This window comes from Sapajus apella, unplaced genomic scaffold (assembly GCF_009761245.1).
Source record: "Sapajus apella isolate SASKATOON/1434 unplaced genomic scaffold, GSC_monkey_1.0 scaffold106, whole genome shotgun sequence".
Lineage (NCBI taxonomy): Eukaryota > Metazoa > Chordata > Mammalia > Primates > Cebidae > Sapajus > Sapajus apella.
The window spans coordinates 3,103,376-3,131,091 of NW_022437046.1; the positions used below are offsets into that span (position 1 = coordinate 3,103,376).

The 27,716-nt window shown below is 38.5% G+C and overlaps 1 protein-coding gene across 4 annotated transcripts in view; it reads left to right on the forward strand.

The window, feature by feature from the left end:
* PPME1 (protein phosphatase methylesterase 1) overlaps positions 1-27,716 on the forward strand; it is a 74,396-nt gene that overhangs the window by 26,492 nt on the left and 20,188 nt on the right. For all 4 annotated transcript variants that reach the window (XM_032259050.1, XM_032259051.1, XM_032259048.1 and 1 more), the window contains exons 4-9: positions 9,352-9,409; positions 10,530-10,581; positions 15,858-16,012; positions 16,843-16,933; positions 22,429-22,494; positions 25,696-25,819. In XM_032259050.1, coding sequence (XP_032114941.1) covers positions 9,352-9,409; positions 10,530-10,581; positions 15,858-16,012; positions 16,843-16,933; positions 22,429-22,494; positions 25,696-25,819 — 546 coding nt within the window. The remainder of the gene's footprint in view (positions 1-9,351; positions 9,410-10,529; positions 10,582-15,857; positions 16,013-16,842; positions 16,934-22,428; positions 22,495-25,695; positions 25,820-27,716) is intronic.

The window sequence follows — 27,716 nt, forward strand, 5'->3', positions numbered from 1 at the left end:
GTTCCCTTACTGGTGAGGAATTGTGATCCCTTGGAGGAGGAGAGGCATTCTGGTTTTGGGTGTTTTCATCCTTTTTGCACTGGTTTCTTCCCATCTTTGTGGCTTTACCTGTGGTCTTTGTAGTTGGTAACTTTCGGATGGGGTCTCTGAGTGGACGTCCTTTTTGTTAATGATGAAGTTATTTCTTTCTGTTTTTTAGTTTTCCTTCTAACAGTCAGGCCCCTCTGCTGTAGGACTGCTGGTGGTCCACTCCAGACCCTGCTGGCCTGGGGATTACCTGTGATGGCTGCAGAACAGTAAGAGTTGCTGCCAATTTCTTCTTCTGTTATCTTTGTCCCAGAAGGATACCTGCCAGATGTCAGCCTGAGCTCTCCTTTATGAGGTGTCTCTTTGGTTATATGGGGGTCGGGAAGCTGCTTGAGGAGACAGTCTGTCCCTTATAGGAGCTCAAGTGCTGTGTTGCGAGTTCCGTCGTTCCTTTCAGAGCTGCTGCACAGGTATGTTAAAGTCTGCTGCAGCAGAATGCATAACTGTGTTTTTTCCCAGGTTCTCTGTCCTGGGAAAGTGGGGCTTTATTTATAAGTTCCTGACATGCTGCTGCCTTTTTTCAGGGATGCTGTGCCCAGCAAGGACATAGCCTAGCCACAATCTGTCAGCAGAGGTGTTGCTGAGCTGATGTGGGCTCTGCCCAGCTGCTGTGTGAACTTCCTTGCAGTTTTGTTTATAGAGGTATAGTTAGAACTGGCTCGGTAATGGCAGTCTGCCTCAGTAATGGTGAACTACCTCAGTAATGGTGAATTGCCTTGGTAATGGCGGACTGCCTCGGTAGTGGTGGACTGCCTCAGTAATGGCAGACCCCCTTACCCCACAGAGCTTGACCATCCCTTGTCCAGCTGTGCTTGCTGTGAAACTCTCAGTCCGGAGCATTTCTGATTACTGGTCTTTGTGGTTGTGGGATTTGCCGAGCCAGATCACCTGGCTCCTTGTTTCAGACCCCTTTTTTGCAGTTGAATGGGCGGCTCTGTATCCCGGGCATTCTGGGTGCCAGTTGAAACGGCTGCCCAGATTTCTGTGAGTTTTTGTGCAGAGACCTGCTGTGCCAGCCGAAACAGTGGAACTTGTGGTGCTTTTCAGCCTGGGAATCTCTTGGTCTGTGGGCAGTAAAAACTCATGGAAATGTGGTGATCACTCACCCTCTGCGTTGTTCTCTCTGGGAAGTGCACTCCAGAGCTGTTCATATTTGGCCATCTTGGATCTGCCCTTTCAGTTGTATTTTATGTATTCATTTTTGAGACAATGTCTCAGTCTTTCGTCCAGGATAGTGTACAGTGGTGCAATCATAGCTCAATGCAACCTGAACTCCCGGGCTCAAGCTATCCTCCCACCTCAGTCTCCCAAGTAGCTAGGACTACAGGTGTGCACCACCACACCTGGCTAATTTTAAAATTTTTTTGTATAGACAGGGTCTCACTGTGTTCCCCAGGCTGGTGTTAAACTCTTGCCCTCAAGCAGTCTTCCTGCCTTGCCCTTGCAAAGTGTTGAGAATTACAGGCATAAGCCACCAAGCCTGCCTTTCAATTATAATAAGAAAAAAACCTAGCCACATCTTTTAAACATTTACTCTGTCCCAGGTACTATGCTAAGTGCTTAGGTGGATGATCCCATTTAATTTTCTGTAAAACTATGAGATTAGGCAGATAAGGACTGAAATTTAGCGAAGTTACAGAGCCAATGACAGCATGAAAACTCAAATGTACTTGTATCTGACTCCAGTGTGCATGTTTCTTTGAAGACTGCTTTTATGCCACCTAAGAGGAATGATTCAGGGCAAAAACTATAGAGACCTATTCTTGACACACATAGGCAGAAATTCTAAAGATTAGGACTATTACAAAGCAACCCATGTCCTCTGCAGAGGAACAGCAAGCATCATTTCGCTGGAAGGATTTAATTGTGAATGTCTTCTTCCAAGTTCCTTCTTGTCTGTAATTCTATAAATCCTTGATCCTAAGTAGAACTCCTTTTCCATCTAAATGTTTTGTGGTTTGGGGAGGGAAAATCCCCCAAATCCAGGTTCACTGGAAGTTCTGTTATCTCTCAAGAGAAAGCATTTATACCTTGGCTTTAGTAACAGAAATGAACAAACAACCATAAAGCACTTGGGAAACTTCTATATATCACCACTTTTGTGGAACTATCAAAGAGATAAAACTATTCAGTAAAATTATACTGTTTTAAAGGATAGTCTTTAAATATCTAGAAAATTAGTTTTTGAATTTTGTATTCCTTGTTTATATGCAGTAAGTTAGTGATTATAGTTGCTGCTACAGTAGTCAAGTTTATCATATATAATGGGTAATAATGTATGGCTTCTGTAGCCTTCTCTCATCAGCAAGCACTAGGTATAACGGACTAGTCTAGCTGCTGTGGCAGAATCCAGAATAAAGCAGAAACTGAAGTTTGGCTGAGCCAGAAAAGAGATGAGAGGAACAGTGGGAGCTCATTAGCACATGCAGCTGCAGCAGGCTGCATTTCGCCAGCCTCCAGTGGTTTTCAGCTTTGGTACCTCTGAAGAACCTGAGACCAGACAAGTGTGGATTGATTGAAGCCAAGAACTGAACCTAGTGTCTGCTGATTTCTCTTTCTTCTTCCAGTTAATTCAGTTGATTTCAGCAAATATTTACTGAGTATATTCCATATCCCAAGCTTTGTGCCGAGTAACTAGTGTTCAAAAAATGAAACTTCTGAGTCACTAAGGTTCAAAAAATGAGACTTCAGGGCCAGGCGCGGTGGCTCATGCCTGTATTCCCAACACTTTGGGAGGCCAAGGTGGGTGGATCATGAGGTAAGGAGATTCAGACCATCCTAGCCAACATGGTGAAACCCCATCTCTACTAAAAATACAAAAATTAGCTGGGCGAGGTGGCTCGCACCTGTAGTCCCAGCTACTCAGGAGGCTGAGGCAGGAGAATCGCTTGATCCCAGGAGGCGGAGGTTTCAGTAAGCTGAGACAGTGCCACTGCACTCTAGCCTGGCAACAGAGTGAGACTCCGTATTGTTAAGACTTCACTCTTTAATAAGATCAGCCAGTCAGCAAATACTGTACACCAGGCATTGTACAGGTGCTGTGGATACAGTGAAGAATTAAACATATATCCCATCTTCCTGTTCTTATGATGTTTAAATCTAATGGGGAAGCTAGGAAAAACGAAATGGCACATGTATAAAAATAATACAGCAAACATTTTAAGAAACTTTTATCTCAGACTAGGTTTTGAATGTCAAAGCAGCTTAATCTATTTGAATTTAAATAGGTGGGTATAATACCTCCTCGTTAATAGGGTGGTTGTGAAAATTCAACAAAAAAATATGTAAGGTTCTTGGTAAAGTGCTTGACCCATAAGCATTCAGTTGTTAGATGAGTTTGCAGCAAGATACAAAGGTAACACAGAGGAAGGATTGATTAACTTGTGGTTGACAAGGGGATTACAAGGAAAGTTTCATGGGAGAGGACATCTGAAATGGTTTTTAAGACTAAACAGAAGTTGGATTAGTAGGGAAGGCATGCCAAGAAAAGGTAAGCGCAAAGGCATTGAAGAGTATAACAGTGAAGTATGTTTTGGAAATTTTAAGTGGCTTGGTTCTAGTTTGGGTAGAGTCGAGGCTGTAGTTGTATAATGTATGATGAGGGTGAGGAGCAGGGAAAGAGGTGACTGGAGAGAACACTGGGGCAAAATTATAGGAGGGTCATATACACCTAGCTAGGGAATTGTACCTTTAGTTCCCCTTTACTTCTGGGTAAGAGTAGAGGGAACTATCTTTGTTTGCTTGCTTTAGTTTTTGAGACAGGGTCTCACGCTCTAACCCAGGCTGGAACACAGTCATGCGATCATGGCTTACTACAACCTTGACCTCCTGAGCTCAAGTGATCCTCCCACCTCAGCCTCCTGAGTAGCTGGACCACAGGCGTGCACTGCCACACTCAGCTATTTTTATTTATTTATTTTTTTTTTGAGACAGAGTCTTGCTCTGTTGCCCAGGCTGGAGTGTAGTGGCACGATCTTGGCTCACTGCAACCTCCGCCTCCCAGGTTCAAACAATTTTCCAGCCTCAGCCTCCTGAGTAGCTGGGACTACAGGTGTGCACCACCATGCCCGGCTAATATTTGTATTTTTAGTAGAGACGGGGTTTCACCATGTTGACCAGGATGGTCTCGATCTCTTGACCTTGTGATCCACCCACCGCGGCCTCCCAAAGTGCTGGGATTACAGGCGTGAACCACCACACCCGGCCTATTTTTAGTTTTTTATAGAGAGGGAATCTCACTATATTGCCCAGGCTGGTCTTAAACACCTGGCTTCAAGCAATCCTCCTGCCTCAGCCTCTCAGAGTGCTGGATTTACAGGCATGAGCTACTGTGTCTGGCCATGGGTGCTATTTTTAAACACAACACTTCCCCCACCGACATCCACATAAGCATATTTTAGATGTGTCAGAATTGGAGAGGGAGTATCAAAGCACGTTTTGTTTGACACACATTCACACTGTAAAGTTCTGGTGAGTTAAGTATCTTGATACACATTTACCTGATTATAATTGAGTACCGCTGTTTTAGGCAATAGGAAGCTATTGAAGAGCTTTAGAAAAATCAAAATACTAGTATAGATGATTGATTGGTCAAGAAACCACAGTGGAGGCAGGGAGACTAGTTAGAAGGCTATGCTTATATTACTCAATTCTAAATATTTGACATCTTATGGAGTATTAATTTCTCTAAAAGAGGAAGTTCATTTACATTTTCTATCATGTAAAAAACTACTTAGGATAATACTGTTTTAAGCTGTTTGATTTATTTATGAATGTGTTACCAGTCTAATACCAAAACCAAACAATGATAATGCAGGAAAACTAAGCCTGTTTCACTTATAAAATAGATTCAGAAGCGGGGCACAGTGGCACATACCTATAGTCCCAGCTACTTGGGAAGCTAAGGTGGGAGGAGTGGTTGAGTCCAGGAGTTTGAGGTTGTAGTGAGCCAAGATCATGCTACTGCACTCTAGCCTGGGTGACAGAGCAAGACCCATCTCATTTATATATACATACATAAATACTCATTCACTTGCTCATTCACATAATCCTAAGGAAAATAATAGCAGATTGATAGTGTGGTAAAATAATAATACACTCTGAGCAGGTAGGTTTTATTCAAGGAATGCAAGAATGTCTCAGCATTAGAAAATCTTATTAGTATGATTTACCTCTTACCTCACTTGATGCCCAAAAAGGACTTGATAAACTATAATATCCATTCATGTTGAAAACTCTTGGCAACTAGGAATAGATGAAAAACTTCCTAAAGATTATAAAATTTATATAGAAAGTAGAAATTGCATAAATATCATACTTAGTGGTAAAACAGACACATTCCTCTTAAACTCAGGGATAAGACAAGTGTTACAGTTTGGATATTTGACCCTTCTAAATATCAGTTTAAATTCGATCCCTAATGTTGGAGGTGAGGTCTAATGGGAAATGTTTAGGTCATGGAAGTGGATCCTTCATGAATGGCTTGATGCCATTCTCATGTAATGAATGACTTCTTACTCTCCTACTTCTTGTAAAGTTGTTTAAAAAGGTCTGACATCTGCTTCCCCTCTTTCTGCTTTCACTTTCAACACATGACCTCTGCATATGTCAGTTCCCCTTAGCCTTCCACCATGAGTGGAAGCAGCCTGATGCACTCAGCAGAGCAGATGTTGGTGCTGTACTTCTTGTACAGCTTGTAGAACTGTGACCCAAATAAACTTCTTTTCCTTATAAATTACCCAGGCTCAGGTATTTATTTATAGCAACATAAATGGACTAGGACAATAAGGGTGCAATTTTCAGTTTTATATTGGAGCTTCTAGCAAACAAGACGAAAAAGACAAATGAGTTTTAAAGATTTGGAAAAAAAAGTGGCTAGGACAGTTACTTCCTAGAAAATCAAATTTTCCCTCCCTAGAAAATCAAAGAAAATCAACTGACAAATAATAGTTTACAAAGTTGATGTTTTAAAAATCTATTAGGAAAAATGATCCTATTAATAAAAGCAACAAAATATAAAATACTTGGAAATAGACCTTATTTTTTAAATGTATAAGACATTTGTGAAGAAAACAATAAAATGTCGCAGATGGATTTAAAGGAAAATCTGAATAGGGAAATTAGTTAGGTTCTTGTATGAATCTAGCTAAGCTGGTAAAGATCCCAGTGGGATTTTTTGTGAGACTTAATTAACAAATCGAAATTCACACAGAATAATAAATGCCTAGGAATAACCAAGATAATTTTGAAAAAGAGCAAGAAGGAAGTGACTTCCGTAAAATCCAGCAACCCCTCTACTACGTATATAACCAAAGGAAGGGAAATCAGCACATCGAAGAGATACTACACTCCATGTTTATTACAGTACTGTTCATAATACCCAAGACTTGGAAGCAACCAAAGTGTCCATCAGTAGATGAATGGATAAGGAAAATGTGGTACATATACACAAAGGAGTACTATTTGGCCATAAGGAAGAATGAGATCCCTGTCATTTGCAACAAAATGGATGGAACTGGAGGTCATTATGATAAGTGAAATAAACCAGGCACAGAAAAACTTCACATGTTCTCACTTATTTGTGGGAGCTAAAAATTAAAACAATTGAACTCATAGAGATGGAGAGTAGAAAGATGGTTACCAGAGGGTGGGAAGAGTAGTGGATAGGGGGAGGGAGGTGGAAGGGTGGGGACAAGTGGGGATGGTTAATGAGTACAAAAATATTTAGATAGAATGGGTAAGATCTTGTATTTGATGGCACAACAGGGTGACTAGAGTAAACAGTAGTTTACTGTGTATTTTTAAATAGCTAAACAGGTGTGATTAGATTATTTTGCACAAAAAGGATAAATGCTGAAAGTGATGAATACCTCATGAGGTGATGATTACCCATTTGCCCCATATGATAGTTATATGTTGTTTGTCTGTATCAAAATATCTAATGTACCCCACAAATATGTACCCTTACTATGTACCCACAAAAAATTTTAAAAAACAGTAGCACTATTCACTTATCAAACTGGCCAAAATTAAGTTTGAGGATATCATGTGTTTGTGGGGATACCTGTTTCTCCACGCTTTCCCCAATACTTGATAAACCTCTAAGAACTTGTTTTGTCAGCCAACAAAACTGTGCTAATATTTTCCCAGCTGACTTTTTAAGAAGATAATATGAGATTATCTTAGATAGTCTGGTGAGATTACAAAGTGATACAGAATCATGTTGTTACTACCCAGATCTTTCTTACTTCCAATCTTGTCTCTTGTTCTCTAGTCTAGGGTTAGGATAGTGGGCCTTAGTTTTGGCTATACATTAGAATCACCTGGGGAAGTCTGAAATACATAAATAACTTTGGCTCTTAACCCAGTTCACCTGAATCGGAATTTCTGGTGGGTTAGCACCTGGGCAGTATTATTTAGGTGATTCTGTTATGCAGCCAGGGTTGAAAACCACCGGGAGCCATGCAACTTGGATTTGAAAATTGGCTCTGTCACTTATTAGCTATTTAGCCTTGGGCGAGTTACTTAATCTCTCTGTAAAATGCCCTCATCTGTAAAATGCTGAAAATTATGTCTAAGTAGTAAAGAGTTGTAAGGAGAAAGTTAGGTAATCCATTTGAAGCGCTTAGATTGCTGACTGGCGCATGGTAAGATTTAGTAGATGTTAGCTGCTACTGCTATTGTTGCAATTATTGCTAACACCATAATATTCTAGTGAGAAAATGGCTGGAGAAGTCTAGTTCTTAATAGCTGCTTTCCCTTCATCCATTTCAGAAGTAGCAAAATTGTACTATTTGTGATAAGATCTGGAATAGCTACCATAGATGTGCTCTGACACTTTTTATTATCTTTAAAGCCCATGTTAGTCTATGAATTTGTTCATTTATTTTTTTCTAGTCTTCCTCCATCATAGTAGAATGTAGATACTATGAGAGCAGGAATGTTGCCAATATTTCTCCCTCCTGGAACCCCATTACACTCCATTGGTGCCAGATTTTTATTAGAAATACTTGTTAAATAAATGAAGATTTTGTTTTTAATATTTGTAGCGATCTTCTGACAGGTACCTATGATTGTAAATCATTGCTTTCAAGTTAAAGATTGGAATTTCAAATGTACATTTTGTTTCTGTTTTGTAAACCTGGTTCTATTCTTTTATCTAGAACAATCAAGCAAATTAGTACTATCTTTGCCACTAATTTATTTCTAACATATGGATTTGTTTTTGACATTGAAGGCTTTACTGTCACTAAGTAACTCCTGTAAATTAGCAAATAGCTTTCAGGAACAAACTGCAAGGTATAGTAGAATTTCATTCCATTGTTGCCTTTAAAGGTATTTATTAGAGTAACAGAAGTAGACACAGTCTTGATTTTCTAGGTGACTTTAAAAATATGACTTAAGAATCTGACTTGTTTTGTGATTTACATTGACTTTTATATTGGTAACTTACCTTGGGTCTAGTTCTGTTTTTACTCCTAATTTGTTATGTGACCCTGGGCAAATAATTTTTTATCTTGGCCTCAGTTTTCTCATTCATAAAATGTGAGAGTTAGACTAGACAGTTCTTTTATTTTATTCCTAAAAGTTAAAAGAAATTTGGTGACATTTGCTAACCCTATTTGTGATATATTATCAAAGAATGTAGTTTAGTTGAGGAAGAAGATCCCCAATTATTTCATATTTCTTTCAGCTTCTAAAATTGTACCTCCCCCGTATATTATGATTTCTTTTTAAATACATTTTTATTTAACAGGTACACAAGCTTGTATGTTCTGCAGTGTCTGTCTTAAGTGAATATTTGGTAGATTCCATGACTTCTGCTACTTTCAGTGTTATTTCATGATTTGAATGTGTGTTTGTGTGATGTCCTGAGCCAAGATATAAACTGACTCACTGTCCTTATCTAAGGGATTCTCTCTCTAGCATAAGGAAAAGGTATCTAAGGAATATAGATGAAAACCAGAGCTCAGAGGGTCATTGTCTAAAGGCTCTAACTGTGTGTTTGAAGAAAGGATAGAAAGACTTAAGATTGAAAGAAGGATTTAGGTAAAGAAAGCCATATTTTGAAGTTGGGACAGAACCACAATATATGCCAAAACTAGTAGAAAATCATTCTTTCATTTTGCTTAAGACTAGAAAGTCTTTAGATTTTTTGGGGACCTTTGAATTCTGATGGCAATTCATTTTACAAAGTTATCATTGGTAATTGGGCAAAATTTGTTATCCTAGATGTTTCTTAACTACTTTTCCTTTTTCTTCTAGGCAGCTATTATTAGTAGAGTTCAGTGTAGGATTGTGGCTTTGGATCTGCGAAGTCATGGTAAGTAAAGTTCTTAATTAATCATTAATTGAATTATAGCCATCAAACCCCTTTGAATAGTCGTAATTATTAGAAATTTCAACATGGCAAAATAACCTAGTCTATTCCATTTGGGCCTTTTTTTTTTTTGGAGGTGGAGTTTCACTCTGTCGCCTATGCTGGAGTGCAGTCGCACAATCTTAGCTCACTGCAACCTCTGCCTCCTGAGTTTAAGCAATTCTTCTGCCTCAGTCTCCTGAGTAGCTGGGATTACAGGTGTATGCCACCATCCACCATGCCTGGCTGATTTTTGTATTTTTAATAGAAACAGGGTTTCGCCATGTTGACCAGGCTGGTATCAAACTCTTGACCTCAAGTGATCATCTGCCTCATCCTCCCAGAGTGCTGACATTATAGGTGTGAGCCACTGCGCCCAGCTCCATTTGGGCATTTTGAAGGAAGTCCTAGGTTCTAGTCTTTATAAATGTATGTGTGTATACATATATTAAAGTTTTATATATAGTATTCATTTTTGTATGTTACATGTTTTGTGTTTTGTTTTGTTTTTTTGAGATGGATTCTTACTCTGTTGCCCAGGCTGGAGTGCAGTGGCGTGGTCTCAGCTCACTGCAGCCTCCACCTCCCAGGTTCATACGATTCGCCTGCCTCAGCTTCCCAAGTAGCTGGGATTACAGGCACCCACCACTATGCACAGATAATTTTTGTATTTTTAGTACAGACAGGGTTTCACCATGTTGGCCAAGCTGTTCTCCAACTCCTGACCTCTTGATCCACCTGCTTCAGCCTCCCAAAGTGCTGGGATTACAGGCGTGAGCCACCACAGCCACCCTTTTTTATATTGTAGATGTTTTAAGCTAAGAAAATATCATTGAAAGTAACCAGATTCTTATGCTGATGTATAAGGAGTGTGGATAAATCTTTGCTAGGCTACTATAATTATCCTCCTTAGGATAACTATAAATATTTGTCTGTAGAAAATCCTTGCTAAACCCATTGTGTAAAATTATAAAGTCCCTATTCCATTGTCCAAAGACGACATTTTTAAAAGAGAGTACTCTTGCTTTTATATTTTATAATTCCTGTCTTGGGGAATTTTATCTTTAAAATATTTTCATCTTAGGTGAAACCAAAGTCAAGAATCCTGAAGATCTGTCTGCAGAAACTATGGCAAAGTAAGTAACCAAACATTTCTTATACATTGCCTGGCCCCCGTCGCTATTATAAATAGTACTATAACTTTATCACTTTCCTGGTGAGATTGTTGGGGAATAATTACCGCAGGGAAAATTTTACTTCTGTTCTCTTTCCTCTGCTTTTGGTTTCTCCTTACTATTTAATCTTGAAAGAAACCTGCATCTTTCTTTTTATGTCCAATGCAATGGTCATCACATAAAGCACTTGAAAATTCTTCAAGGCACAGTTAGTTTGTGAAGGCTTTTGAGAGTTTTCTTCTGTTGATGGAATTGCATTGAACCTGGATCTGTATCGTGGACTCATACTTGGAAAAGTAGTTGTATGCAAGAGGCCTTGTGAGTATCTTCTTAAGGTATTCTGCACACATTCTTTGTCCTATGTCATAGAAAGATCAGAACATGATATTAAAAAATGGTAGTTATACCCTGGGCCTAAAGTAAAAAATGAATGTAGCATATATAGTGGCTCTCAAAACTGCTCACTCATCAGAATCATTTGAGAAGTTACTAGACATAGAAATGACTTTGCCCTACTCCAGACCTACTTCTAGCAGTGGGGTCTGAACATTTATATTTTGATGAAGCTCTATATAGGAATCTGATGGAGCCAGTTCAGTGACTCTTGTTTGGGAACCACTGACCTATAGTGTAAATAGGATTTTCTAACCATAAGAATAAACTTTTTCCTTCAGAGCCCAAACTGTTGTGGCAATAATTTTAATATTATTATTTCTTCACTATCTACCTGGAGATAATTAGTTTTATTACTATAATAGGTGTTATTTGTGTACTTTTTATCTGCCAACTTGCATTAAAGTATAAACTAAGCATTAAGCATAAAGCATTAACTTATTTTGTTTAATCATTTATTAAAACTAAATCCTCATTATTAACTCTGTAATACAGATATACCCTTTTACAGATGAGGAAACTGGCTCATATAGGCTGAATAACTGTATGAAGTCACACAGTCAGTAGACTGAATATATGATCATTCAACTATAGTGCTTGGCAGAGAGAGAGAGAAAGAAATAATATGTATAATATGAATACCATTCCACTCAATGAACATATGCCTTAAAAACTATGAAAAGAGAGAGAAGAGTCTGTTCCTCCAATTATTCCTACTGCCTTTGTTAATATGAGAGCAATACATCCTTAAATAGTCAAGCCTGTTAGTGATACCTGTAGGAAGATCTGTGAATGATTTTTAAGGAAGTAAAGGGTTTTTTGACTTTTAACAAAAAAGTGAAATACATCATCTGAGTGTCCAGGCAGTCAGACATATTGATGATGATGGCTTGGTTGACATTCTACAGGAAATTGAAGAATTAATTGAGAACCTTAAGGAAACTGACTAAATAATAATGTTTCAGTCTGGGGCTTATCAGGAGAGAGAAGCCACATAGTAATTTGAATAAGTAAAGTTGAATATAAAGAATTATTCACTTTAAAAGGTGATTGTAATGAGAGATTGGTAGTAAGAACAAAATGTAGCACATACACATCATGGAATACTATGTAGCCATAAAAAACGATGAGTTTGTGTCCTTTGTAGGGACATGGATGAATCTGGAAACCATCATTCTCAGCAAACTGACGCAAGAACAGAAAACCAAACACCACATGTTCTCACTCATAGGCGGGTGCTGAACAATGAGAACACGTGGACTCAGAGAGGAGCATCACACACTAGGGGTAGTGGCAGTGGGGGGGGGGGGGTGGGGGAGGGACAGCAGGGAGGTGGGAGGATGAGGAGGGGTAACATGGGGAGAAATGCCGGATATAGATGAAGGGAGAATAGAGGCAGCAAACCACCTGGTTATGTATGCATCTATGCAACAACCCTGCATGACCTGCACATGTATCCCAGAACCTAAAGTAAAATTAAAAAAAAAAAAAGAAGTAGAGAAAACTCTTACTAATATAGGAATAGCAGATATAAGGAAGAGCCACTACTCCTTTGGGCTGAGGTAGTGCAGGCAGGATTGAAATCTAGACCTTATTGGAGAATGTGTGACTATGGCTTATCGAAGGTTAGAAATTGCTGAAAATCTGCCCTTTGGAACGTGACAGAATTCTGCCCTCTAGGGTATAGGGAAAGCTGTTCATGGGGAGGTATCTCATCAGAGGCACTGGGCTACAAAACACTGGGTGAGGAAGGGCTAGAGTACTAGAGAAGCCACTTGTGCTGAAGGAATTATACAGGAATTGGCAGGAGTTGGGTACTGGGGAAGTTGTGTTTCTCTAGCACCCTCCATTAACATAGCTTAACATCCTGCCTACTGGCAAGGGAAAAATACTTAAAGGCCTCAGATCTATTTTTATAGAGCAGACAATGAAGGATGAATTGGAGCTGAGGCAGTAAGTTGATAACTGGCACAAAACAATTTTTTTTAATGATAAAAATCATCCACAGTAGATGAGGATGACCAAGAATCAAAAAGGTGGACAAATTAGATTCTTGCTGAAATTATCTAAGCAGTAAAATATTTGTGTGATTTATGAATTCAGTTACTCTGTGAAAAAAAAAAATCTCAAAATGGGCATAATTATATCAACTGCAGAACCTAAATACCACATAAGAAAGTATGTGAAAAAGCCAAAATTTGAGCTTGGGTCATTCTGATATTCCAGTTTCTGTGATACACAGTAATGCTTCTTAGAAAATTAACCTAGTATTAAAATATGACAGAATCCCCTTAAAAAAATCCACCAAAATTGTGATACATCCAGTTATAGCCTAGATTTGTGGGTAACCCTTGCTACTTCATCTTTATTGTATTTCTCTGGATTTTCAGGACTTACCTCAAGTAAGGTACTTGTTGACTGAATGCTCTGCTTGACTTTAATAACAATACATTTCTCTTAGATGATCAAGTGATTGATCATAACTACCTTCTCCCTGGGTAAATATGCCTTTCCTAAGCTTAGACAGGATGTTCAGTTGGTGTGTTTCAGACCTCTCTACCTTTGTGCATGAAGCAGATACTGCAGAACCCCTTCAATTCAGTTAATGTGTATTTTAAGGAGACTTGGACTTAGACAATTGTCCATAGCATCCTTTTGTTTTACTCATTATTTATCTGTTACCAACTAAAAGTTTCTTGGAATTGTTGAAGACTTATTCTGAAAATTTCATGTTGATATTTAATATAAACAGGTTTTAAACTTTAGTCTTTTCTTAAAAAAAAAAGTTTGCTCCCCAAATTATATCCAGTGTTGTTTTAGATTACTTAATTGAGCATATATGTTTTTCTGGTCTGTCATTTTAATATGCAGAATTAGCTCTGGAATACTACTTGTTTTTTATTTTTTTAGAAACTGTATGTATAATAATTTCCTCTGTGTTACTTACTCCAAAGACCACTTATTATCTAATCTTTGTTCCTGATATTTTCCAGTAGTCTCTGAGCAAAGGCATCATGGTTTTGACTTCATGGAATTACTCTACTTCACAGTACCCTATGCCAAGGGGAGATGGCTTTACCATTTATGCCTGTGGTGTAATTTTTTGAATTTTTGCAATCAGACCTTGGTGATGATCTTGAACAGTAGGATATAAGTAACTCTCACATGCTTGGTGTCCCAGTAGTGGAACACTAGGCATAAATGGGTTAACCCATTGAAACATTGAAAATATGTTTCAGTGAGGTAACAAGAATCTATAGCTCTTTTTATTTGGTAGAAATGGAACAATATTGTTATAGACTGAGTGAGATTAATTGATTAATACAGACCCTTCTAGACAGGGCTGCTGAAGGATTACATTAGGTGATGTTTTAAGAAAGTTTATAGCACAATTGAAAAAGCAGCACTGCGTAAGTATTAGTTCTCTTTTCTTTCCTTCATATCATTTTGTCTTGCAGAGAGAATTTTGTGTTAGTATAGAAGCAGCATTGGTGTCAAAGAAGCTTGGACTTTTCATCTTAACTATTTGTTATCACTTTGGATGATTGCCAGAATTGCTTCACTTTCTGTCTTAATCTTAAATTTAAGTCCGAAGGAATATTAAACTATTTGTTTTCACTTACAAAGTTTGATGGCCTCCTTATCTCCCATTTAGATTGTCTACAATTGCCGAGGCTACCCTATTCACTCCTGTAATTGTTGTATGACATTTTAAAAATCAATTCTTACAGAAGTAATAACATTTGCCTTTGCCATTATGAATACTGTAGAGACTATATATGAACATCTGTGTTCCTACATTGACACCTGCTATATTTGGTTAACACTGTGTGAGTGCTTAAGGTATGTAATGACACTCAGCAAGGCAAAACTTTCTTTTGAAGTTGACTCAGCCACTCCCAAAAGAAGACAGTAGATACTAGCCTAAAAAACAATAATAATAAGGCAGTACAGTCATTGGGTCTCCAGAAACACACCTTACTGTTCTTATCCAAGTATTGCTATAGCAAGGAAGGGCTACATGCAATTAAAAACCAAACTTCATACTTCAGTTTTCATTTTCAAAGCTTTAAAATTGGACATTGTTAAGTAGATCCACTCATAATTGAAGACTAGAACCGAAGCCAATAAAATGAGCTCTGAACACCTTTCTAGTTTCTCAGAGCACTGTACTTACATTTATGTTCATCCTTCAAACAACTATCCATGAGAAATTGTAAATAATAATTAACATTTGTATAACATTTTACTCTTTTGAAGTATTTCTTGTTCACTTCTCAGTTAATCCTCAAAGCAATCCAGAGCAGTGAGTGATATTTTTCTCTTTTTTTCATAGATGGTGAAACTCAGTTTCTGAGAGATTAAGTAACTAATGCAAGATCACATAGTGAAAAATAAACTGAGGCTAGGGCTCATCTTGTGATTCCAAGGTTTAGTACATTATAATGCTTAATAAATTTTTTTTCCTGTTTTGTAGATGGGAAAATTGAAACAGAGAAGTTAAATGCTATTTCCAGAGTTTCAGTCTTAGGTTCAAAATAAAGGTATATGTTTATGTAATTGTACTACATGTGTGGAACAGTGAAAGTGTCATATAAAAGAAAATTCAGTAATTTGGGTTCTTAGTCCTTTACCTACCATTTATCCGGAGAAATAGGTATGTGGCTACACATATTGATATTGTGGGCATGTTAGAAGGTTTACAGAGGTATGTTTGTAAGATGGCCCAATAGACTTTTACAGTTTCCCAGCACTGTTACAGACCAAAGGAAGGAACTGGGAAAGAAAACCATTTTTACAGTGTTGTCAGAAAGCATTCTTAGCTCTTTTTCTTCTCTTTGCAGAGACGTTGGCAATGTGGTTGAAGCCATGTATGGGGACCTTCCTCCTCCAATTATGCTGATTGGACACAGCATGGGTGGTGCCATTGCAGTCCACACAGCATCATCCAACCTGGTGCCAAGCCTTTTGGGTCTGTGCATGATTGATGTTGTAGAAGGTAAGTTTTCTTAGCACTGACCAAATCAGGATTTGACTTATAAGAGACATCCATGGTAGATTATTACCTTGTCTTAGTTTATTGTTGATTTCATTCATCTTGAAATATGTCCCTCTGTCTTTATATCTTTTTTTTTTTTTTTTTTTTTTTTTTGAGACGGAGTTTCGCTCTTGTTACCCAGGCTGGAGTGCAATGGCGCGATCTCGGCTCACCGCAACCTCCGCCTCCTGGGTTCAAGCAATTCTCCTGCCTCAGCCTCTTGAGTAGCTGGGACTACAGGCATGCGCCACCATGCCCAGCTAATTTTTTGTAGTTTTATTAGAGACGGGGTTTCACCATGTTGACCAGGATAGTCTCGATCTCTTGACCTCGTGATCCACCCGCCTCGGCCTCCCAAAGTGCTGGGATTACAGGCTTGAGCCACCGCGCCCGGCCCTGTCTTTATATCTTTTTAAAGTTTATACAAGATAGCCGTTTTTCCATGTCATCAAAAACTCTTCATTAACATCTTTTTATGGCTGCATATTTCAATCCTGTGTATACTCTATAATTGTATTTAGTTATGTAAAAAGAAGCTGCCATGTCTTTTATGACCTAACTTAAGAAATCACACTGCCGCTAACAAATACAAGTCATCCTATTCAGTGTGAAGGCATGACAATAGGAAATGAATACCCTAGAGGCAAAAATCATTGAGGGCCATCTTTATTTCTCTGCAAGCATCACTAAATTCGGTTGTCATCAAGAGCAGATATATAGTTGTTGACTCAGTAAGTGCAAATTCTCAGAATTAGTTAAATATGTGGTTACAGTTTTTGTTTAATATCCAGGTACGGCGATGGATGCACTTAATAGCATGCAGAATTTCTTACGGGGTCGTCCTAAAACCTTCAAGTCTCTGGAGAATGCTATTGAATGGAGGTAACCAACAAATCTTTGTCACCTTTATTTAATCTGTTTGTTTGTTTGCTTGCTTGCTTATTTATTTATTTAGGAGACAAGGTCTCACTCTGTCACCCAGGCTGGAGTGCAGTGGCATGATCCTACTTCACTGTAACCTTGAATTCCCAGTTCAAGCAATACGCCCACCTCAACCTCCAATAGCTAAGACTACAGGTGCATTCCACCATGCCTGGCTAATTTTTAAATTTCTTGTCGAAATGAGGTCTTGCTGTGTTGCCCAGGCTGTCCTCAAATAATCCTCCTGCTTTAGCGTAGCCTCAAGTAATCAAAATTCCTGGCCTCAAGTAATCCTCCCACTTTAGCCTTCAAAAGTGTAGGGGTTACAGGCATGAGCCACAGTGTTCAGCCACTGTTGCCTTTATTGTAAATGTTAGATTGTAGCTTCCCTTTTTTTTTTTTGAGACAGAGTCTTGCTCTGTCACCCAGGCTGGAGTGCAGTGGTGCAATCTCAGCTCACTGCGACCTCCGCCTTCCAGGTTCAGACAATTCTCCTGCCTCAGCCTCCTGAGTAGTTGAGATTACAGGTGCATGCCACCACACCTGGCTAATTTTTTTGTATTTTTAGTAGAGACAGGGTTTCACCATATTGGTCAGGCTGGTCTCGAACTCCTAACCTCGTGATCTGCCCACCTCAGCCTCCCAGAGTGCTGGGGTTACAGGCGTGAGCCATTGTGCCTGGCCAACCTTTCTTTTTTGTTAGCTCAAGCACCAAGTTCAAAGAATAGAAGTTCAGTTGCCATACTTTATTGTAATAGCATATGAGGAAACATTATGTAAACAGCGGAATTTTTTTTGAATATTTAAAAATATTTTAGATGTGGCTTAGTTGTCTGAAGCCCATTCTTTTTCCAATACACGACAGTACCTCTTGGAATCTTAGTAATTCTTGATCATCTACTGTCTGGCTGTTTCTGCCTCTGAGGAGAGGCTGGACTAGGTGGTTTTTAAGGCCTCATCCATCTCTGATGCTCCATGGTTTTAGATTTACTTTCTGTGTCACATAAAATTACAGAGAAATGGAAGATGGCTATAGGTTCCTTTCCATCAAATTTATTTGGATTTTGGGTAAATAAACTCAACGGGTAAATAGTTTTTATAAAAATCAGTGACTGAATTCCATTTAAGCAAAGGAATAAATTTATTCAGTTAATCATTTCATAAAGTATTTAATAAACACTTATTTTGTGCTAAGGAGTGAAGATTCAGAGATGAGTAAAACACTGTCCCTTCCCACAAGGAGATCAGTCTTTGGATAAATGTCTTCATCATCCTGTCTTCCTTCCTATTCTTCTAACTCCATCACCAGTCTCTTCTTCAGAACATTTTCTCTTAAGTTCTCCAAACTACCCAGATGACTCTTTCATCAAAATTACTAGACACCTTTAAGTCTATATTATATTGTACTGTATACCCTTAAGTTTTCCAATCCTCCTTTGAGGGATAGGCTCAGATTGTTAATTTTCATTAGTGTCTATCTTAATGCCATTCTGCATCATAAGGGAAGAAGCTATTCTATGTTTCTTTTCTACTTTCATATAACATATGGCATACTGTCCTAGCAGGCAGAATATATCTGTTAACTGAATCAGATATCAAGTGTACATTTAGAACTTGGTAAATATATCCTAGGAGTTTTCCTGGGACAAAGGGTCTTATGGGAGAATATGGCTTATCAGAATGGTATCTGTGTTTGGTGAGGTTGTTTCTACCACTTCCTGTTCACTACTGTGTTGCAGGATTCCTGTTCTCACAGAAATACCAAAGATCTGTTTTGGGCAGACAGCACTGAGAATGTAGCTGCCAGCTTGGCTTGTAACTTAGGTGCCCTGCCTGCTTCCCCAGTAACAACCAGTGAGAAAATTATTCTAGACTTGTCTCAGTAAGCCCATCCATCTTTTATCCAGACTTTTTTGTTTTGTTTTGTTTTGAGACAGGGTCTTACTCTGTCGTCCAGGCTGGAGTGCAGTGGCATGATCACAGCTCTCACCGCAGCCTTGACCTTCTGGGCCCAAGCGATCCTCCTGCCTCAGCCACCCAAATAGCTGGGACTACAGGTGTGCACCACCATGCCCAGCTAATTTTTTCGGGGGAGGGGGAGATTCTTTTTTTTTGTAGAGACAGGGTTTTGTTATGTTGGTCAGGCTGGTCTTGAACTCCTGGGCTCAAGCAGTCTGCCCGTCCCCCTCAGCCTCTCAAAGTCATGGGATTATAGGTATTAGCCACTGCCCCTGGCCCTTTTTCCAAACTCTTAAAATTTATTTGGTAAATATCTTTTTTCTAGTGCCTAAGATGTATTAGTACCTGATCTAAGAACTATGGGATGAATCAGGCTCAGTTCGTATCATCAAAAATTGGGGATGCAAACAAGGAAATGCATAAACACAACACAATGAAGGAAGCCAGGGGACATAGAAGAAGGGCACCTAATGCAGCTTGGGTATCATGGTAGGCCTTGTCTTAAAGTAGTCTTGTTTCTTTTGCCAGATGCAGAATAGGATAAGAGTTTTGTGTGTTAAACATTAAGATGTTTTGGGTTTCATGAAAGTCACTGATTTTTCTGAACTTGAAAATTATTATACTATGAGGTATTTGGTAATTTTGTTTTTTATTCTGCTGGGTATCTGAGTCAGATTTATGACTGATGGCCATTTTGGCTATTCCAGATTTTTTTTTAATGTTGAAATATAAGGCCAATGAATTACTGCTTTTACTCTCATAGGTTTCCTAATGAGAGGCAGTAGGGGTATAGTCATTAAGAGCCTGGGCTTTAGGCCAGGTGTGGTGGTTCACACCTGTAGTCCCAGTGCTTTGGGAGGCTGAGATAGGAATATTGCTTGAGGCCAGGAGTTTGAGAACAGCCTAGGCAACACAGTGAGACCCTATCTCTCAAAAAAATTTTTCAAAAAAATTAGTTGGGTGTCGTAGCATGTGCCTATAGTCCTAGCTACTCAGGAGGCTGAGGCAGGAGGATCATTTGAACCCAGAAGTTCCAGGTTACAGTGAGCTATGATCATGTCACTGCAGTTTAGCCTGAACAACAGAGACCGACCCTGTCTCAAAAAAAAAAAAAAAAAAAAAAAAAGTTAAGGGGAACCTGGGCTTTGAGGTCAGACAGATACAAATTTCCACTTTGGTTACACCACTCTGGCTGTTCTGAGGAAAATCGAATAGAAGAAGTGGGGAATGAGGTGTGAAGTTGATTAGGAGACTATTGTAGTAATATAGAAGAGTAATAATCGTAAATATAGACTAGGATGGCAACAGAGAGAGAAAGAGAGTCTTTTTTTTTTTTTAATTTTGAGACAGAGTTTCGCTCTTGTTACCCAGGCTGGAGTGCAATGGCGGGGTCTCGGTTCACTGCAACCTCCACCTCCTGGGTTCAAACAATTCTTCTGCCTCAGCCTCCTGAATAGCTGGGATTACAGGCACGTGCCACCATGCCCAGCTAGTTTTTTGTATTTTTAGTAGAGATGGGGTTTCACCATGTTGACCAGGATGGTCTCAATCTCTTGACCTCGTGATCCACCCGCCTCGGCCTCCCAAAGTGCTGGGATTACAGGCGTGAGCCACCGCGCCCGGCTGAGAGTCATATTTTTAATGTATTTTCAAGGTAGAGCTGACAGGATTGGTTTATGGATTGGACGTTGGGAGAGAGATAGGGGCAGGCAGGAAGGGTATTAAGGATGACTCTAGGTTTTTATCCCAAGCAATTGGGTGAATGGTAGAAACAGAAAGAAGTAGATATGGGAGCAGATAAGGGGCAGAGAATCAGTTTTGTCTGGATAAACTCAAATACTTATTACACATCTAAGTGGAAATGTTAAGTAGGCAGTTGTATATTCTAGTTAGAAGAGGTTGAACTAGAGATAAATTCAAGAATCGTTATCACATAGTTAATATTTAAAGGTGAAGGACTGAATATAAAGACCTAGGAACTTTATAGGAAAAAGATCCAAGACTGAGTCTTGGGATATTCCACAATATTTAGAGCTTGGGAAGAAGAGGAAGACCCAGCAAAGAAACTGGAAAGGTGCAGTTGATGAGGTAAAAGGAAAACCAGGTGAGTATAGCAAGTGTCTGTAGAAGGAGGGAGAGAACAATGGTGTCAGATGCTGCAGAGAGACCAAGTAAGATGAGGACCAAGAAATAACCATTGGAATTGGCATGATAGAGATCACCTTGACAAAATAAATATCAGAAAATAAATGGGAGATAAAAATCGGATATAAGTTGGGGAAAGGATGAAAGATAACAAAGTAGAGAAAGCAAGATAACTCTTTAGAGGAGCTTTGCTGCATAGGAGAGTGGAGAAATGGAGTAAAGCTAGTTAATGTGGCATTGGGAGTATTTTTAAAGACTAGATAGTAGAGTATGTTTGTGACATCCATGAGACAAAAAAAAAAAAAGATGCAGAAGAGAGACAGTCTAACTGAAGGAAACAATATCCTTTCAGAAGCAAGAGGGGATGGGAACTAGTGCCCAAGGCTGGCTTGATAGGAATAGAGGTACTTCATTTATTAAACAGGCATCAAGGCAAAGTATATTATTACAAATATTGGTAAATTTGTGGATTCAGTTGGTAGTTAAAAGATGAGGTAATAGTTCTGATTGCCTCTTTTCATCATTAAGGAACAATGTCATTATCTGAAGAGGGGGGCTTTAAAATTTTGAATGATTTTTTTAACCTAAGAAATGAGATTTAAAGAAGTGTTTTTTTTCTGGTGTTTGCTTCAGGCAGTGTTTCCAGTTCCCCTGGGAATACAGTCATTTTTGCTTTGCCCTTAGGTGTACTTAGGGGGACAAATTTGAGAAGACTAATTTATTCAGATAGCCTAAGCTCTGTAGCAGGGCATAAAAGGCCCTGGAGAAGCTGGTGCCTGCCTACCAATCCTATTCTGTCACACTCCCCCTTTGCCGCCTCTCCCTGCTTCTCCTTGCATCCAGTCCTCTAAAATCATTATCCTGCCAACTTTCACATCACAGTGCCTTTGTTCACAATGTGCCCTCTGCCTAGAATGCTCTAACCAACCTCTTTTATTTTCTGGTTAAACTTACCTATTCTCAGTTTAGCAATGACTTTTGGGACGCTTTTTCTGACCTCCTCATTCATGATAAATTGTCTTCTTTGAACCTTGACTTATTATGTTAACATTAAATGTGTCTTTTTCTCCCTACCGAATTATGTGCTTCTTGAATATAGGCCTGGCATATAGTATCCTCTTGATAAATATAGGCAGAACTGAAATGGCTATGATGTCTTTACTTAATTTTTACTACCTAGCTTATAACCATGTAGCCAGGTGGGTAATAGTGGCAATCTCCATAGTAAGAAACACTGGTGACCACTGTTTTTTATTAGGTCTCACATAATCTGTAGAATTATTCATTTGATTTCAGTGATGTAATACAATGGATACTGAATAACCTTCTCTCTTCCTTCTTTTCTTTCCTAGTGTGAAGAGTGGCCAAATTCGAAATCTGGAGTCAGCCCGTGTCTCAATGGTTGGCCAAGTCAAACAGTAGGTCTCATTCTTCCCCCTTAGTCTGGTTAGAGGCTGAATCATGGTGAGAGAATTACAGATTGCTTGTTTTGTCTTACACTGATTTTACCATTCTGGTAAATGCCTTCATTATTTATATAATTTTACAGTTGAGCTCAGTTGGGACAGATACACGGATTTTCTTTTTCCTTCCTTCCTTTCGTTCCCTTTCTTTTCTTTTCTCCTCCAGTATTTCTCTTTAATACTGGATTACCTTAGCAAAACTCTACGTGTAAAAACGTGAAGAATCCCAGAGAGTAGACATTAAAAATGGTGTTTACTTTAGAGATAGCAGCAGTAGTTTCATTCTCTTAACAGTCTCCTTCTAAGCCAAACCTGGTTGTGAGGAAATTATAATAAAAAATATCTGGCATAGCCTGAGTGAAAGCCAGTTCTTTGAGTGATTCCTTGGCAGATTCTTAAGAGTGAGCTAAGATTATTTAGCCCAATTGATCTTTTCTGATAGAATTACATAGCATTCTGGGTATTGCCATATAGTCACAAAATAAACTTTAGATGAATTGAGAAAATATTGCCCAACAGAACAGACAGGAGCCTAGGAGTTAGATGAAAATGACAGTGGCATTGAGTGCTTACTATTTGTCAGGTACTGTGCTAGGCATTTTATATGCACTGTCTCATGTTTAAAACCTTATATTATGGAAGAATTTCAAACATACAGAAAATAGTAATACAGCGGTCCACAGTGTGCCCATTGTCCATTTTCAATGGTTATTAACCCATAACCATGTCTTGTTTGCTTCATCTGTGCCCCTGTGTATTTCCCCAGTCACAGAATATTTTGAAGCAAATTCCAAACAAATATAATTTCCTCTGCAAGATTCTCATAGCATCTAAAAATAAGGACTCTTTAAATATCGTCACAATGACATTGTTACACCTAAAAAAATCGGCAATTCTTTAATATCATCAAATATCTAGTGAATATTCACATTTCTGATTGTCCCATAAATAATTTTTATGGACAAAGTCAAAATAAGTAGATAGATAGCAATTGGTTGATATACCTCTTATGTATCTTTTAATCTATAGGTTCCATCTCTCTCTCCGTTACTTTTTTGTTTCCTTGCAATTTATTTGTTGAGGAAACCTTGTTGTTTGCCCCATAGAATTTCCCATGATCCGGATTTGCTGATTGAATTCTTAGGCCATAATTTAACATATTCCTTTGTTCCTTATATTGTCTATAAATAGTTAAACCTAGAAGCTTAGTTGGGTTGAGGCATGTTTGTTTTTTGTTGCTTTGGGGTTTTGTTTGCAAGAATACTTGATAGGTGATGTTGTGTACTGCTATGAGGAAGTACATAATGTCTGGTTGTCTCTTTTAATGTCAAGAGCCATTGATGTTTATTACCTAGATTCATTAATTCATTTGCACTAGCTCATGTAATCCCTACAATACCTCTTTAAGATAAGTAGTGCTTTATAGTTGAGGAAATAGAATTTCAGAGAGGTAAATTAGTTTCCCAAGATCACATAGCTAGTGGATGACAGAGTTGAGATTCAAACTCCTGTGTATTTGACTTCAAGGCCTATGTTACGGATTTTATGCCTAAAAGGGCAATTTTAGTAGAAATATCAGGCAGTCAAAATGCAAGACTTTGAATAAGCTATGAGACTGCCCACTTTTCAATTCCTAAATATTTTGAGACCTCAAATTTGTTTAATCAGTAGTAAAGCATTTTAATGGCATATATGCAGATAGTTCAGTGATTTTTAAATTTTATTTCCAGTGGTGTCTTAGTAAGTAAACCTATGTGTAGGAGAGTGTGTATGTGCATGTGTGTTCATTGTCACATGGATAGCTGGAACTTTCCTGCCCTTTATGGTCTAGGTGAAATTGCCGTGAACTTCCTAATCCACAGGCTATAAAAAATCAAAGCATATGTTTCCTTGTTACACTGTTTTTTTTTTTTTTTTAAATCACATCTATACTGTATACTAGATGTGAAACTTGGCACCTCAAGTTTCATATAAAACTTCTATTTAACAAAACATTTGTGAACATACACTTCACTGAAGGTTTGGCAGAGAAGACAGAGAGGGAAAAGTTATCATTCTTAAAAATCTGCTGACCCTTGAATTTATCCCATTCTCTTTGAATCTTGCTTGTTCTCTGCCTCCTTCCTTCTCTGTCTTTCTCAAGGGCAAAATAACAGATTCTTCTCTATCATGTGGAGCAAACCTTGGCACTAACTGTTGCCCAGGCCCTTGGAAGTTTTTACCTTTAGAGCTTATCAGTGTATTTTTTTCCATCAAGTTCTCTCTAAAGGAAGTATGGGACCAGCTGTTGATATAATAATAATTTTTCTACCAAAGATATAATAGATACCTTTTTTTTTTTTTTTTTTTGAGATAGAGTCTTGCTGTGTCACCCAGGCTGGAATGCAGTGGCATGATCTCGGCTCACTGCAACCTCTGCCTGATGAGTTCAAGCAATTCTCCTGCCTCAGCCTCCCAAGTAGCTGGGATTACAGGTGCGAGCCACCACACCCAGCTCATTACTTTTAGTAGAGACAGGGTTTCACCATGTTGGCCAGGCTGGTCTTGAACTCCTAACATTGTGATCCACCTGCCTCAGCCTCCCAAAAGTGCTGGCATTACAGGTGTGAACCACCGCACCTGGCCAGAGATGCCATTTTTAAGAGAAAAACAACAGTTCGTTGGTTCAGATGGTTTCTGTCACCTAATTAAAAAATGAGGCCTTTTATCATTATGTTTGAGCCCTGTTCTGCTGTAAGCAGGGTACAGCAGAAAAGCACCATGCTTTGGAGTTAGTTGAGTCTGGATTTGCATCCCAGCCTTATCCACTTAGGAGTTAGGTGATGCTAGACAGTTTTCTAAACTCTTCAGGGCTACTTCATAGGATTGTTATGAAGATTATATAAGATTATGCCAATAAAAGTCATGCCTGAGGAAATAGTTGCTCCCTTTCTATGGGTCAGTGTTGGCGCAATAAGTGGAAACCAGCCCTTGGAGTATAGTAAGACATTGGTCATGATTTTCCACAGCCCTGGAAATGCACAATTCTATTTTCCTGCCAGGATGATTATTAAGGTTTAGCTAACATTTGATTATGAAAGGCCATAAGTGTGAGTATCTCTGAGATAATCTGTGTATGGAAAAAAGGTGTGTAATAGCTCTTTTAAAAAAATCTAGGTGTGAAGGGATTACAAGTCCAGAAGGCTCAAAATCTATAGTGGAAGGAATCATAGAGGAAGAAGAAGAAGATGAGGAAGGAAGTGAGTCAATAAGCAAGAGGAAAAAGGAAGATGACATGGAGGTGGGTAAAGGCTTGCATTCTTGAAAAGATGTGGTATGGAATGGTTCAAACTATGTGTGGGTGGGGAAGGGTTGATACATTGTTCTTTTTGTTTACCATTAGATATTTTAGGGAACAAAGACACTATCATAAGGGACAGTTAACTATAAAATATAAAGCGCTGTTGATAGCTCTAAACAATTGGAACATAAAACTTACACTATATACCCTCCCCTAAAACAGACTGCTTTTGCACTTGTACTTCTGTTCCTGTTTTCTCCCATGAGAAAAATTCCATTTCCTACCAGTCTCCTCCAAGCTCATCCAGATCTTACCCTGTCCATCTATCTCTCAAAGTTTAACCCCTTGAGGAAGCTTTCTTTCATTTTCTTTTCTTTTTTTTTTTTTAAAGAAACTAGGTTTTGCTATGTTGCTCAGGCTGAATTCCTTGGCTCAAATGATCGTCTCACCTCAGCCTACCCGGTAGCTGGGACTACAGGCACATGCCACCATACCCAGCTTCCTTGGGGAAACTTTCTGACCTCAGTTGATATCACTCTGTTTCCAACACAGCACTGAAAGTCTATATGATACACCTTAGCACTTTCTTTTTTGAAGCTATACATATTAATTCATAGAACTGATTTTATAAGTCCCACTCAGAAATACTGTGGTCCTTTGCTAGTCATGTGTTGACTCATGTTGTCCTCTGACTATGCAAAAATTGTATTTCAAACAATCAAAAAATGTGTATTTTGTGGCAAGAACTGATGTTCTGCATGAATTTCCCTCTGCATTTAGCTCAAGGTTGTATAAATAGTATATTGTGAGTACTTGCTAGGCAATTGATTTGAGGATAGTTGTGGAAACAGTGCTTTTTTCTTGAAAATGTTTAGTGATCATGAACAGCAGACTAGGGATGGATTCGATTATAAACATCTTACTAATGGCAGGTAGTGAACGTGTAATGACCTACTTCTTTGCTTTTGGAGATACTACTGTTAGTACGAAGGGGAATACATTTTTAAACAGTTTTTTAAATTTGAGGACCTCCTTGCCATTTTTAAAAATCAATGATCAGAAATGTAATACTTTGTACATCTTTAGAGTTCACAGAGGTAAATAGTGCATGGTCTATTTGGTCCTCCCAACACCTTATGAGGTGTTGAGAGATCTTTTCTCCCATATTACCCTGTAGAATCTGAGGCTCAGAAGTTAGGAGACTTGCCTAAGGTAATAAAGCAGGTATTTAGTAGATTTGAGACTCTTAATATAATCAGTTTTTACCCCTTATGTGCTAAGCACTATGCTGAATGCTTCATATTTTCATCTCTAATTCTCATTTGAGTTCTGCATTGTAGATATTATCACCACTTTATAACTTAGATACAGATACTTGCCCATGGTCACGCATGAAAGTTGGAGATAAAAAACACCCAATCCTCGATTTTTAATTCTAACTTATTTTTCTTTGTATTTTTTTATAAGCCCAATTATGTGGTTTTATGAACTCCAGCAGTTCTGTTGAGAGGGAAAACTGAGGCACATTAAGTAATAAGGAGTGTCTCTGAGTATTCACTCCCCATTTCTCCCTAACCCTCCCAGCCTAGGCAACCACTAATCTACTTTCTGTCTCTATAGATTTGCCTAGTCTGGACATTACATATAAATGGAACTATATGTGGTCTTTTGTGACTGGTTTCTTTTCCCTTAAAATAAAGTTACCTTGGTTCATCCATTTTGTAGCACATATCAAATACCTAATTTCTCTATCTGGTTGAATAATGTTCCATTGTATGGCTATACCACAGTCTTTAATCCATTCATCACTTGATGGACATTTGGGTTGATTCCACTTTTTGTCTATTATGAATAATACTGCTATGAACATTTGTGTGCAACTTTTTGTGTATTCATA